This window comes from Clarias gariepinus, chromosome 2 (genome assembly GCF_024256425.1).
Source record: "Clarias gariepinus isolate MV-2021 ecotype Netherlands chromosome 2, CGAR_prim_01v2, whole genome shotgun sequence".
NCBI classification, from domain to species: Eukaryota; Metazoa; Chordata; class Actinopteri; order Siluriformes; family Clariidae; genus Clarias; species Clarias gariepinus.
The window spans coordinates 47,094,973-47,107,723 of NC_071101.1; the positions used below are offsets into that span (position 1 = coordinate 47,094,973).

The window sequence follows — 12,751 nt, forward strand, 5'->3', positions numbered from 1 at the left end:
GTCAATTGAGATGGCTGTGTGTGTGTGTTGTTTCATGGTGTGTAATGTTTGCTCTCTGTTGCCCCCTGTAGGTCTGGACGATACAAGTGAATCAGAGCAAAGTGGATGTCCTACACCTGGGTGCCGAGGAGTCGGACACGTCAAAGGAGCTCGCTACTCTGGACATCACAGGTGTGTGTGTGTGTGTGTGTGTGTGTGCTTATCATAAAATAATTACTACGTTGTTTAACTCACCAGCTCAAGTTCAGGTCAATCATTCCATCCAACCATCTATCCATCCATCCACCCTTCTATCTTTACATCCAAAAGAATGGAAAATCATAGATGTTTATCTATCCACGTCACCAATTTATTCTTCCTACGTTATATTTATTTATCCATCTATCCATCCATCCCTCTATCAAGCCATTCCTTCTTTTTGTTCATTCATCAATCCATCTTTTCATCTATCAATTTTCCTCCAAATGCTTCAGCAATTCAATTTGTTCTTCCTTCTTATTACTATCCATCAAGACAAGAGGTTTAATTTGTTTAAATATACTGCATTTATTAATTAATCATTCCAATATCCTTACTTCTAAACACCCTTTCTTTTCTCCATCTGTCAATTATCTATCTATTCCCCAATTCAAACATAAACAGGTCTTACTGTCAATGTCTTACGCTTATATTCTCTATCTCTCAATTCACCCATCCATCCATCCATCCATTCATCCATCCATCCAACCACTTATTCATCCCATCCTATGAGAGTCAAGCTGCAGATATCCTAACAGGTAGTTAACAGGCCAGAGATAAACAAAAAAAGAGAGAAATATTGACAGACACAAACTTAAACAAGAAGCTAAGGCAGACAGATAAAAAGACAAAGAATAGAACTAGTGAACTCATCCCTTGCTCTGTCTTTGTCTTTTTTCTGTCTGTCATCTTCTTTGTTTTCAAACACCCTCTATCAGAGATTAGCTTTGTGTCGGCTGGAAACAGGAGCAGGACCACAGAAACCAGAGAAGATTGTTTTTCATAAGATAAGAAATAAAGAGTGTGTGTTCTGTTGTGAAATGTGTTCCATCTGTCCGTACCCCAATCACTCCTTCTTCTGGAGAAACTGGTCTCGCTTCCCTGCCGGATCTTATTTGTATGCTAATACACTCAGCTAAGGAGATACCCTTCCATTTTTATAAATAATAAGGAAATAAAAATAGGCTTGTCTTTCATTTCAGGCACACAGGGATCCTAGAATACAATCCTCCCCGGGGTGTGGGTCCAGTCCCAGCTCTGGTTTGGAAACACATAATGCGAACTTGCGTTCCCATCACAATGGGAGGATTAAGCCCTGAAACGAGTAAGGCATCAGGAAGATTTTAAGAGCACCCCACCATGAAGGCTTTTCATTCCTTAAAAGAATGATGGTGTATTTATTTTAGCACTGATTTTTGGTTTTATCATACGTTAAACGTACGTTTTGCTCTATTTATTAAATTTATTACAGCATTCGCCACTCTGTAAGCACTTTATCCTCCTCAGGGGTGTGGTGCGAGGTGAAAACACACCCGTTTACACACCCAGTATAGTCCTTTTACAACAAAAGCCAGTATAGCTTCACCAGCATTTCTACCAGCTTGTACTTAGGAGATGGGAGAAAACTCTAGAACCCAGAGGAAAATCCTCACAGATACAGTAAATATGTGTAAAAGACACATTGAGAGCCAAATACTTTATTTATCCTGATCGAAATTGCAGAAGGCAAAAAATTAAGAACATGGGCCCTGCAGGTGACACTTAACAACTTGTTTACAAAGATCCAAATAAACAATACAAGTTCCTAGATAGTTCTACAGCCAGTTCCACCACTGATGACTCTCAGATTACCCATTAAATATTAGCCTTTGTACCTTTAGGTATACCTCAAGGGTAAATTCTGGGCCCTCTGCAAAAGCTTAAACCTGCACTACTCTAACAGCTGACTGATATGTTGGAGCCACTATCTAGCTCTGACACCGCTTAAGGCCTTTCTCACCTTACGGTCCTCCCGAGTACCTGTGCCGCAAAAGAAATCACATTAAGACAGGTATATTGAGGTTGATATATTTGTGCTATGAGAGTTTTTTGTCCATCTGCTCTTAGATGAGCCTTCATGGAGGTTTTAAAGGAATATGCAGATTTCACCAGAAACACCAGGAACACCAGGAGTCTGGAGTCATTGCTCAGTGATTCCTGTGGCTTGTTGAAAATCTGGTATTTGCACTATGGGCTAAATAAGAGCATTAATTCACAATGAAATCCTCAATGTTTACTGATATAAAAATATGTCACACAACTTAGAGCTGAAGGTGAGCGGTAAGCCTTATTTACTGATGTAGCTGCTTAAAATTTTGCTTGGAGAATGACACCTGGGCAGAGTTAAGCAAAACTGGGGGGAGGTAAATATTGAGCTGGGGGAGGGGCTTTTGTTATATGAGTTCAAAATTTGGGGATAAACTGGCGTTTTTATTCTTTGGCCAATACAAAAACAACAACAATTTTCCCCTCATGTTTATTGGTTGTACATGCACACTTTAGATGTCTAAACAGGACTAAAAAGTGAATTTTGGATAATAGGTCCAGTTTCAATAAATTTTTCATAATTTGGGCAATGCTTAATTTTTAGTTTATCCACTGAAGAAAGAAGTCCAATGTTCGATAGCAAGTAACAGCAATCTGATGCAATCTGTGGAAACAATTATGTTTGAAATCTTTTCCAGAACCTTCTTACTTCTGAAGACCTCTGGCAATTATAGTGACTGTAACTGTTGAAAGATTAAATAAATGGTGTGTGTGTGTTTCTTTTCAGTGCCATGGGTTGTCCATACTCTGAGATCAACATGAAGAGGGACTCAGTGTTGCCGGACCGGCTAAGTGGGGAGATGCCGGGTTTTGGAGTGGGTTGTCTACATCGGGCAGAACCGAGCCCTGATGCACAAGCACAAATTCACAAGTGAGTATTTCACCATCTCTAGACTTTAACAAGTCGCTAATTAAAGCGTGAAAATCAGAAAATTGAAAAACTGATGCTTTTGTAATCTGATTATCTGTGGTAGTTATTGCAGTATAGCAGGCTTTGCAGTATATTAATGTCTGTACACAGTACCTTTCTTTCTTTTGTGTTATTGTGTCTCCACCAAGGGTGCTTTACACTGTTAAGGGTATTCGCTTATTATGCTGCAGGGTTCTGCATAAAAAAAATCCTGAGACAAACACAGAACTGCTTCTGGGTGCTATGTTATTAAAAGAAAAGGCTTCATTTACAGGAGGTTTCATTTGTCTCTTGTATATAAAATCCCCCGACAGCTGGTTTCTCTTTTACAGGGGAATTCGGAATTTTTAACAACTTTCTAAGAGTCCAAAGAACCGCAGAGGAACCTTTTATCAAAGAGAGTAGAACACACTAACCATCTGTTTCCATCACCCTTTTTACTTCTCTGTATTTTTTTAGTGGTATTGTGCAGTTTCAGCTTGTTGAATGAAAACCATGCTGGGATTAGGATCTCAGATCAGCCTGTTCGAGATGGAAAAGACATTCGGTTTATCTTTTATCTGAGTGAAAAAGCTTTTGGAAAAACCTCGACCCCAGTTGTTGTACCACGCTGATTCGTACGGTACCTGGAACCCTGCCAGTGTCATTTTTATGTCAGCGTTGTGTAAAGTAAACATCTCTAAGTGTATAAAAAACGAGTCCAAGATGTCCTTTTCTGGCACCACATTAGAGAACTGTGCTCACAGGCAATGAGAGCTGCCAATTTGCTGTTTGTCTGGCAACTCTGCTCGTCAGCTTTCAACCTCTACAATATTTTCTTTCCTAATGCATAAGCAGTAGCACCTGCAGTGCTGGTGTGAAAAATAACTGCCAGTGAAAGATGTTCTTTAAGGATCTCAGACAGATATGAAGGAACTCAGACACCACGCGTACTAAGGCTGACAGGTACACAGTTCACCTGGAGCGGCTCATTCAGCGGTTCGGACAGTGATATAAACCAGGCTATGTACGCTGTGACTGACAGACACACAGGCCACACAGGTAAAGAGACCAGACTATACACCATGCTTTGTTGCATAAAAGCAACATAAGCCATGCATCCTTACCGTAAGTACACTTGTCAGGTACGCAAACCTCGCCTCCTAAGATATGGTCTTAAGAGGGGCACAGGTCACAGCTTCTTTAATAGTCCTCAAAGGGACACAGGCCACAGCTTCTTCAATAGTCCTCAAAGGGACACAGGCCACAGCTTCTTCTATAGTCCTCAAAGGGACACAGGCCACAGCTTCTTTAATAGTCCTCAAAGGGACACAGGCCACAGCTTCTTCAATAGTACTCAAAGGGACACAGGCCACAGCTTCTTCAATAGTCCTCAAAGGGACACAGGCCACAGCTTCTTCTATAGTCCTCAAAGGGACACAGGCCACAGCTTCTTCAATAGTCCTCAAAGGGACACAGGCCACAGCTTCTTCTATAGTCCTCAAAGGGACACAGGCCACAGCTTCTTCGATAGTCCTCAAAGGGACACAGGCAACAGCTGCTTCAATAGTCCTCAAATGGACACAGGCCACAGCTGCTTCAATAGTCCTCAAAGGGACACAGGCCACAGCTGCTTCAATAGTCCTTAAAGGGACACAGGCCACATCTACACTAATATTCCTGAGAAGGACACAGGCCAAACCTCCTTATCTGGACAGGTTAACAGGCCACCTTCTTTAACAGTCTTGAGAGGGACACAGGCCACACTTCCTTTAATATTCTCGAGATTGACCCAGACTACTCCGTCTTTTGTAATCTCGACAAATACCCAGGCCACACTTTCTTTAATAGTATTAAGAGGAACACAGACCACCCAGGCCACAACTCCTTTAAAAGTCTTGACATGTACAAGTGTCACAAGTGTCGCAGCTTTATGAGACACAAGCTTGCACCTAAATGTCTTCCTGTATCTCAGTGCCACACATTTCCACCCTTGCCACTGTGTGTGTGTGTGTGTGTGTGTGTGTCCATCCTTCTGTCTCTTCCTAATGATGGATGAACAGAAGGAGTCACAAGACACACATTGATTTGTCACTTGCTTTCTTCCTTTTACTCAGTAAACCTGTCTGTCACCCGGACAAGGCCAACACGGCAACCATTGCCATGGAAACGCCGCCTCTGAGGCCGGTCGGCACGGAGTCGAAGCGAAGGTAAAGGCCAGCTTTAAGCTGTTTAATTAACATTTACACACATTGACATTCAACCATCTGTCGCTTAATCTTTCCGGTCAGGATTATTTGAATCAGTGATTAATACATTTCTGATTCAGGACAGGTCTCGATGTAATTGTGTATTACATACATATGGACAAAGCCTTTTTAAATCTGTTATTGTGTTAAGGTGCCCTTGTGAATAAACTATTACTATAGAAACGATAATGTATTAGAACACGCATCTTAATATAAACCTGCACTACTGTCAAACCTGCTGTCAGAGAAAACTAATCAATGCCTTCCTGGAGCTAATGCTGGATATTACTGCAAACACGCGCCCTTATGGAGCATGCTGTGCAGCTCGGGTGTATCAGGTACCCGTGAAACAGAGATTGGATTATAATATTGTCGCCTCAGGCATCTCCAGAGCTCCTTATCGCAGATTGGTTTGTAATTCCAGTTGGCGTCCAGTGGACCTCTTCGAACTCTATGAATCACGGCTCGGTTCGTAATGCCTGCTGGTGTGTGCGAGTGTGTGTGTGTGTGTGTGTGTATGACTCAGAGCTTTCCTGATAATGCATCATCGTATCTGGCTGACGGGGTGATTGGGAGGATTCACAGTCTGACAGTGGGGGAGGAAAAACAGACCCAGCACGATTGGTGCAGTTACTCACATCGATTTGTTTCAGCACAATAAGAAGTTATTTTTGTTTCATTTCACTATGTGTTTGGTGATTGAGGTTGTATCAGATTGAGGTTGGTCAGAGGTGGGTAGAGTAGCCAAAAAAATGTACTCAAGTAAGAGTAGCCGTACTTCTAATAATATTACTCAAGTAGAAATAAAAGGTATTTGGTGAAAAGATACTCAAAGACTGAGAACTGTTTCATCATAATGTCCGATTTATTTTTCTTTTTTTTAGAAATTATGTAAGCAGCCAAACAAAATGATGAAATAATATACAAATTCCAAAAAAAATAAAATAAATTTTAATAAAATAAACAAATAAAATTAATATCTTTACAAAATAGCAAAATAAAGGAATAAGAAACACAAATGTCCTAATGCATAAAACTTTTAAAACAACTACCTACTGTAGGTATCATATGTATGTTTGAACAGTGTAAACTATTTCCAGTGTAGGATATACTGTACAGTATATTGAGTTGCCCTACAAATGGCTCAGCATATACAAAATAACATTAAAAGATGTGTACAATAATGTAAGAAACTTATATTTTTTTAGCCTCTAGCTCATTTGCTAATTATATTTTTTTAACATTGAATAAAACAGCTAAACTAACTGCGACATGTTTCCTTCGCTGTCTACCACGGCTCATTCACGGCTCGGTCATTTGACCACATGTGGTTATTGATTGGTCAAAAGAAGTCAAGTGATTATTGTTGCTACGTCTGATCGCTGAAACAGTCACGTGGTAGATCCACCGGCTGCATTTCTCTAACAAAAATAAAGAATATCTAATGTGTAGAATAAATGGTTAAAAAAGTAGCGAGTCGAGTGTAGCTGAATGAGTTAGAGTAGCGTTTCTTCTTCACAAATCTACTAAAAAGTAAAAGTAAAAAGTATGGTGCAGTAAAACAACTCATAAAAGTACTTTTTTTTTTTTCAAAAAGTTACACAAGTAAATGTAACGGAGTAAATGTACCTCGTTACTACCCACCTCAGGTAATCGTAGTCAGTGTAGCATACTCTAAAGGCTTTTGAGGGAAGAGTACGGAAAGTCAACAGGAATGTTTCTTCCTTGAGAGTTTCAAAGACAAGGTGTAGCATGAATACAGTGTTCTACATTAAAGAAGAGGTCAGCGATTCTAATTCAATGAGCTTCATTAATTTAGTGACACTCTCCTCAAAGTTTGCTAAGTCTGCCTTGTAAAACAGTGTTGCAGACACACAACACAATTCCAGCGAATCAGTGACGGGGTCTGCTCATGCTCAGACGTGGGAGGTAACTGAGTACGTTTACTTCATTACCCTACTTAAGGTATTTTAGGTATCCATACTTAACTTCAATAGTTTTATTAGAAGATACTTTTCACTTGTACCCCACTACATTTTACAGCATGTATCTGTACTTTTACTTTACTACATTTCTGTGTGATGTTGCGTTACCTAACCACATTGGTGTTGAGTATTTGAAGTTGGAATTCTCCCACTTCCTGACTGTTATGCTAACTTGTATATACTGTACATATTACTTGAGGATCATTGGCCCTAGGGAATCGCCACTTCTACTCAAATATATATTCGTAGTGGTCAGCTAGCAGCGGCACGGTGGGCTAAGTGGTTAGCGCTGTCGCCCTGCATCTCCAGAGTCCCACCTTTGGTCTGTTTGCATGGAGTTTGCAGGTTCTCCACGTGCTGGGTGGGTTTCCACCGGGTAATCGGGTTTCCGTCCACAGTACAAAGACATGCAGATTAGGCTAATTGGCGTTCCCAGATTTTTTGTAGTGTGTGTCCCCTATGATGGATTGGCACTCATATGCAGGGTGTACCCTGTCATGTGCCCTAAGGCCACCACGACCCTGTATACAAGATAAAGCGGTATAGAAGGAGTGAGTGGTCAACTAGCCCATGTGTCTGCATCACTGCTTTGGAAATTGTGGATCCATGAATTTGTTGGGCACTGGATGAGCTTCTTCCAGTAATGCTGGCCCTTTAATTACTTGTAGAAATCATGTTCAACTTACAAGACCAATATCTTCTATAGTTTGCATACAAAGCTAAAGCTGCACAGCAAAAGCATGACTTAATGACTAACAGAGTACATTAGAGGTCAAAGCAGAACAGGCTGAAAAGTTCCTCTAAATCCGGCATCCACACACCTCCTCCTCCAAGCGGTCATTTAACCCAATGCACGAACTCTTCACCGATACCATCTCATTTCTATTTCGGATGAAACACTCTCGGAGGTGTTTTAGAAGGGACACTTTGTGCCTCGCCTTTATTCCACAGTCTTCATGTGCTCCTCCTAAAACGGCCATAAACGCTTGTAGAATATTTACTTTCGGCTGAGGATTAGCGTCCGTCACGGCGCTGGCGTTTTACTGCGTGGCGGAATATAAAGGAACGTATAAAACCCCACATGGGAATAGTTTTATAGAGAAAAAACGAAGCTTTAACATCAATCACAGCTGGATAGAACAGATGTGCAGCATGAACTGTGGCAGTTAAAGGAACGAGTGTAACCTTTTAATCAGGGCGAATACAAATTTTTCTTGTTTATGGCTTTTTGGAAGACGTGCACAATAAGGGCATCTTATCATTGTCTTTTCTGTTTAATACTGAATGTTTGTAATAGAAAATCAACAAAGGATTGTTTAAATTCATATAATAACTGTGTCCCGTGTCAGGGTCGGGAGGCCGTGTAAGGTGAAAAAAGTAGAGGAGAAGCCACAGGAAGAGGAAGCGGAGAGCGAGGAGTCGTCTGTTGCGGAGACAAAAGGTAACAAAAAGGGGACAGATTTCTAACTAATATTAACAATGGTGATGTTGATAAGAGTATTAATATCTCTGTTTCTTTCTTAACATTGGAGACTCTTTCTGTAAATGTTAAATATCTCCTTATGGACCACAGATCATCAATCACACACTCCAATTGTAAAATCTGTTTTAGAATTCAGGAGTGTGACACTAACACTCGCTAGGTTTAAGACACATCCAGCTGCTTGTGTGATGGCGGATAAACACGCTAGAAGGAGAGCACTAAATATTTTTTTTTACATGGTCTAGCACATCATACAGATCGACAGGGAAAACCAGAAGCGTGCAAAAACTATTTCTTTGTTTGAACCATCATGCTTTCATGTTCTAACAGGCACGCCACTCGCCTGTGCTGTTAGAACCTTTGTGCTCTGTTTCTTTTTATGTCCTCTCCTCTGTGTCTTCATGGATGTGTTTCTCCTCGTCCTCTGAGGTTAAGACTCGAGCCTTGTAATGAGACTGAAGATCATATTCAAACCTCCACACTGCAGCTCATTAAAACCCAGCAGCGGAGCGCCTCGAAAGCGTGCTAAATTCCCAACTAAAACGTTCCCTCTGTAGCCCTGCACAATCTGGTTGAGCAAGTGGAGAGTACAGTAGGCTGAAACATTCAGTTTCCTGGAACAAGCAAAGCTTACTAACGAGACATTAAACCGACGGAGTGGGAAAGTCTCACAGGGTCCTCCTCGTTGTGGATTTGCTATTTCATTTTTATATTAAAGTAAAAGAGTTGCGAGTATTAAAATTGCATGGTGTTAGTAAATGTGTTGTGGATGATTAAGTGTAAATTATATTCGGTTCTTTATTAACAATTTTTGCTCATGATGACCTCTGACTTCACATCAACACTTCAAAGCGGGACTTTGGATTGTGCAGAATAACAGAAGATGCTTATAAGAGTAAAAACCTGACTTTATTTTTTTATATAATCCCCAGTTACATTATAAAGGGCGATCATAAAACAGTTATTATTGCTAAGAATAAATAATGTATTAAAAAACAAAAATTGGTCGTGAGCCTAGTGCTTCTCTAGATATCGCCCACACTTCTCCAAACGATGAATGATCCGGTGGGGAGTGCTCTTTTTGGCTCTTGTGGAAAAGTTCTACCTCGGTAATCACCTCATCGACGTCGAACACCTTTGAAGTGCCTGGAAGGATGCAGTCACTGGGTGAGAGATCGGGGGGGGGAAGGGGGCATCAGGCAGAATTTACCCACCCTGTTTACTTTCCCCAAGTCGCCTGCAGGTTTCACCGTTTCGTGAGCTGCATGGCCTGATGTGTTGTCATGAAGAACCCCCTTCGTGAGCATTCCACAACACTTCCCCTTGGCTTTGACGCTCTAGTCGCATTACGCGGAACTATACTGAAGGTTTTTTAAACAAGAAGAAATGTTCATGAATATACTCATTTTCTGAGACATAATTTGGGTAAATATTTTCAATTTTTTCATATTTTGACCCCCGTAATGCACTTTCCAATCCCAGCGTTTCACCACCAGCAAGGTTACAAAGTTTTCTCAGTACACCAGAGCCATGATCACACTGCCTGCTTCACGTCTCAAAGGCTGGCCTCCCAGGAACTCCTTTAATGGTGTTGCCAAACACGTGGAAAAGTCTTGGAGCCAGATCATGACTGTATGAGAGATATGGCAATAACTCCCAGCCGAGTTCCTGTAATGTGTACAGATTGTGTGTACAGTTCCCGATTTTCAAGGATCTGACTTGAACGTATGTTGTTGTACGTAAAGTCTTATAGGGATCTCGCTTATGCAAAAGATATATCAGTCTTTAATCTAGAGATGCATGTGGATAGAATTGACTTCATATTTATTGGACCAATCTCTCTCTCCCTCTCTTTCTCTCTCTCTCTCTCTCTCATTCAAACACTCCTCTGATCGATCACACAGCAGTGACTCCAAAGAACCTCAGACTGGATCAAAGGCATAAAAAGACGAGTGCTCTCCCAAACCAGTATCCTTAGATTTGTCAAACGCCATTCATCCTTTTAACACACGCACACACACACACACACCCTGCATTCCTTCTCTCTGCAGTGTGTGTTGGTGCACATTGGCATCCAGACATGCATGTCATGACTGACCTGTGTGAAGTGTCAATATTATTAGTGTAAAGCAAGTGTAGACTGTGTTTAAGGGGAAAAATCTCCATGTCACAGCTTCATATAATTCAAAAACGTTATTGTTTCTATAGCAACAGCTCACTGACGTGGTCACTAATTGAGTTTTCTTTGACGATTTGATAATTTAACATTTATTGAAGCAGTCTTTTTTTAACTCTGTAAAGCTGTGTGTGTGGTGCGAGTGTACTTTTAATACAGAATTAAGACGAGAGTAAGGTTAAGGTTCGGTGCCGACCCAGAGCCTGTAACACTGAGAGCTTTTTATTCTCGGCTCTCAGTTCGAACTGAGCGAGCCGTCACTGAAGTCAGGCTAATAAACCACTTTATTTTGTGAACAGCAGAGCACAGCGAGAGTGACACGACAAAATTGCTTTCATAAATCCAGCCACAGAGATCGACAGCTTTGGCACTCAGACCCGTGATGCGACGCGAAACCCTGTAAAGCAGCTTGATGTTTTTGAGAGGTTGTGTGTGTGAGTGAGTGTGTGTGCATCAGACGACTTTGCTACACATCTCCATCCCTTCCCGTGATATCACCAAAACACCTTCTCTGCTAAAGGAACACGCGCCTCAATGTTCTCATTAGCACCTATTTCGAAACGCTGAATTAATTAGCGAGTCTGCAAGACGGAGTGAGAATACCACGGTGAGAAAAAAATCTCAACTGGAAGACGTGGATCTTAGCTGGTGATGAGCCGTGATGAGCAGGACTGTCAGCTTGTCCTCGGTGGACAGGGTCAGCGCTGCTGTCGCTAATTAAAGACATGGTGATGAGTGGAAGATTTTAATGAAATGCAGAGACCCGACCAACCTTAAGCTTCGAGTTCTCTATGGGATCTCATTTCAATTACGTGCCTGCTTGGATTTAGAAGATTTACTGAAAGAGGAATGTATTTCAAATTGAATGGATTTTTGCTTTCGAGCCTTCTTTGCATTTGCGTTGTAGATGCCTCCTCCACTCTGAAGGTACGAGGTATAGAAGCAGGTATAGATCTCAACCTAAACTACGACAAATAAATAATAAATGTGTGCATGAATAATATTTGCAATGTAAATTTATTGAGCTTGTTAGTTCAAAACTTTGATTGCTAAGCAACGTACTGTAAAGCACGAGGATAAGTGTGTTCCATGGACAAGACTACAATTCCTGTGTAATGTTCATGTTTGAGTATATTGGAGGATATTACAGCTTCAAATTTGGCTTTTCCAATCAGATTTCACAACTGAAATAAACCAATTGCTAATTAAATTACGTTTCTCTCTCTCTTGTGTTTAGAGCTGACTCTGCAGCAGGCCCTTCATCAGTCTGTATTTATGCCATGCTCCATCCCTTCTCCCAGCATGCCTCCGTGCTGGGACCAACACAGTAAACTCCTACCATCAGTGGCGGGCATCACGGCCAGCAAAGTAGCCACCTGGAGCGTAGAGCAGGTCAGATTGGAACTTTGGGTACTATCTTACCTTACATGTCATACTTAATTATCTCAGCATTCTAGTACTTGAGAACTCTGGGAAGAATGGCTCTTGTGGTTTTTAGTACCGCTAGAATGATCATCAACGTGGTATAATCTTTGTCTTTGATTTCAGAGAGAGGACTCCTTGTAGACACTCTTTAGAAGGCTAGGAACTGGATACTATTTCAAAATAAATTGGAAGTTTATTTGTTTGACTATTGCACAACACTCTGTTTAGAATGAATTTCTTGTAGAACCTCTTTGGGAAACTTAAACCTTTTAAATACCAGAGGACCCTTGAGAAGCTCAGGTGGAAGTCCCTTTTCAACTGATTTAGGAAGCCAAGAACTTTAAACGATTCCAGTAATCTTTGAAGGATTACATGTGGAACTTTACAGCAGAGGTTTTTTTCTTTCATACTCTATAGAGCTCCATGTAGTAGCTTTTTAGG

The 12,751-nt window shown here is 41.0% G+C and overlaps 1 protein-coding gene across 3 annotated transcripts in view; it reads left to right on the plus strand.

Annotated features, from left to right (window-relative positions):
- l3mbtl3 (L3MBTL histone methyl-lysine binding protein 3) overlaps positions 1 to 12,751 on the plus strand; it is a 32,717-nt gene that overhangs the window by 12,512 nt on the left and 7,454 nt on the right. For all 3 annotated transcript variants that reach the window (XM_053491049.1, XM_053491048.1, XM_053491047.1), the window contains exons 16-20: positions 72 to 171; positions 2,831 to 2,974; positions 5,110 to 5,202; positions 8,576 to 8,667; positions 12,123 to 12,277. In XM_053491049.1, coding sequence (XP_053347024.1) covers positions 72 to 171; positions 2,831 to 2,974; positions 5,110 to 5,202; positions 8,576 to 8,667; positions 12,123 to 12,277 — 584 coding nt within the window. The remainder of the gene's footprint in view (positions 1 to 71; positions 172 to 2,830; positions 2,975 to 5,109; positions 5,203 to 8,575; positions 8,668 to 12,122; positions 12,278 to 12,751) is intronic.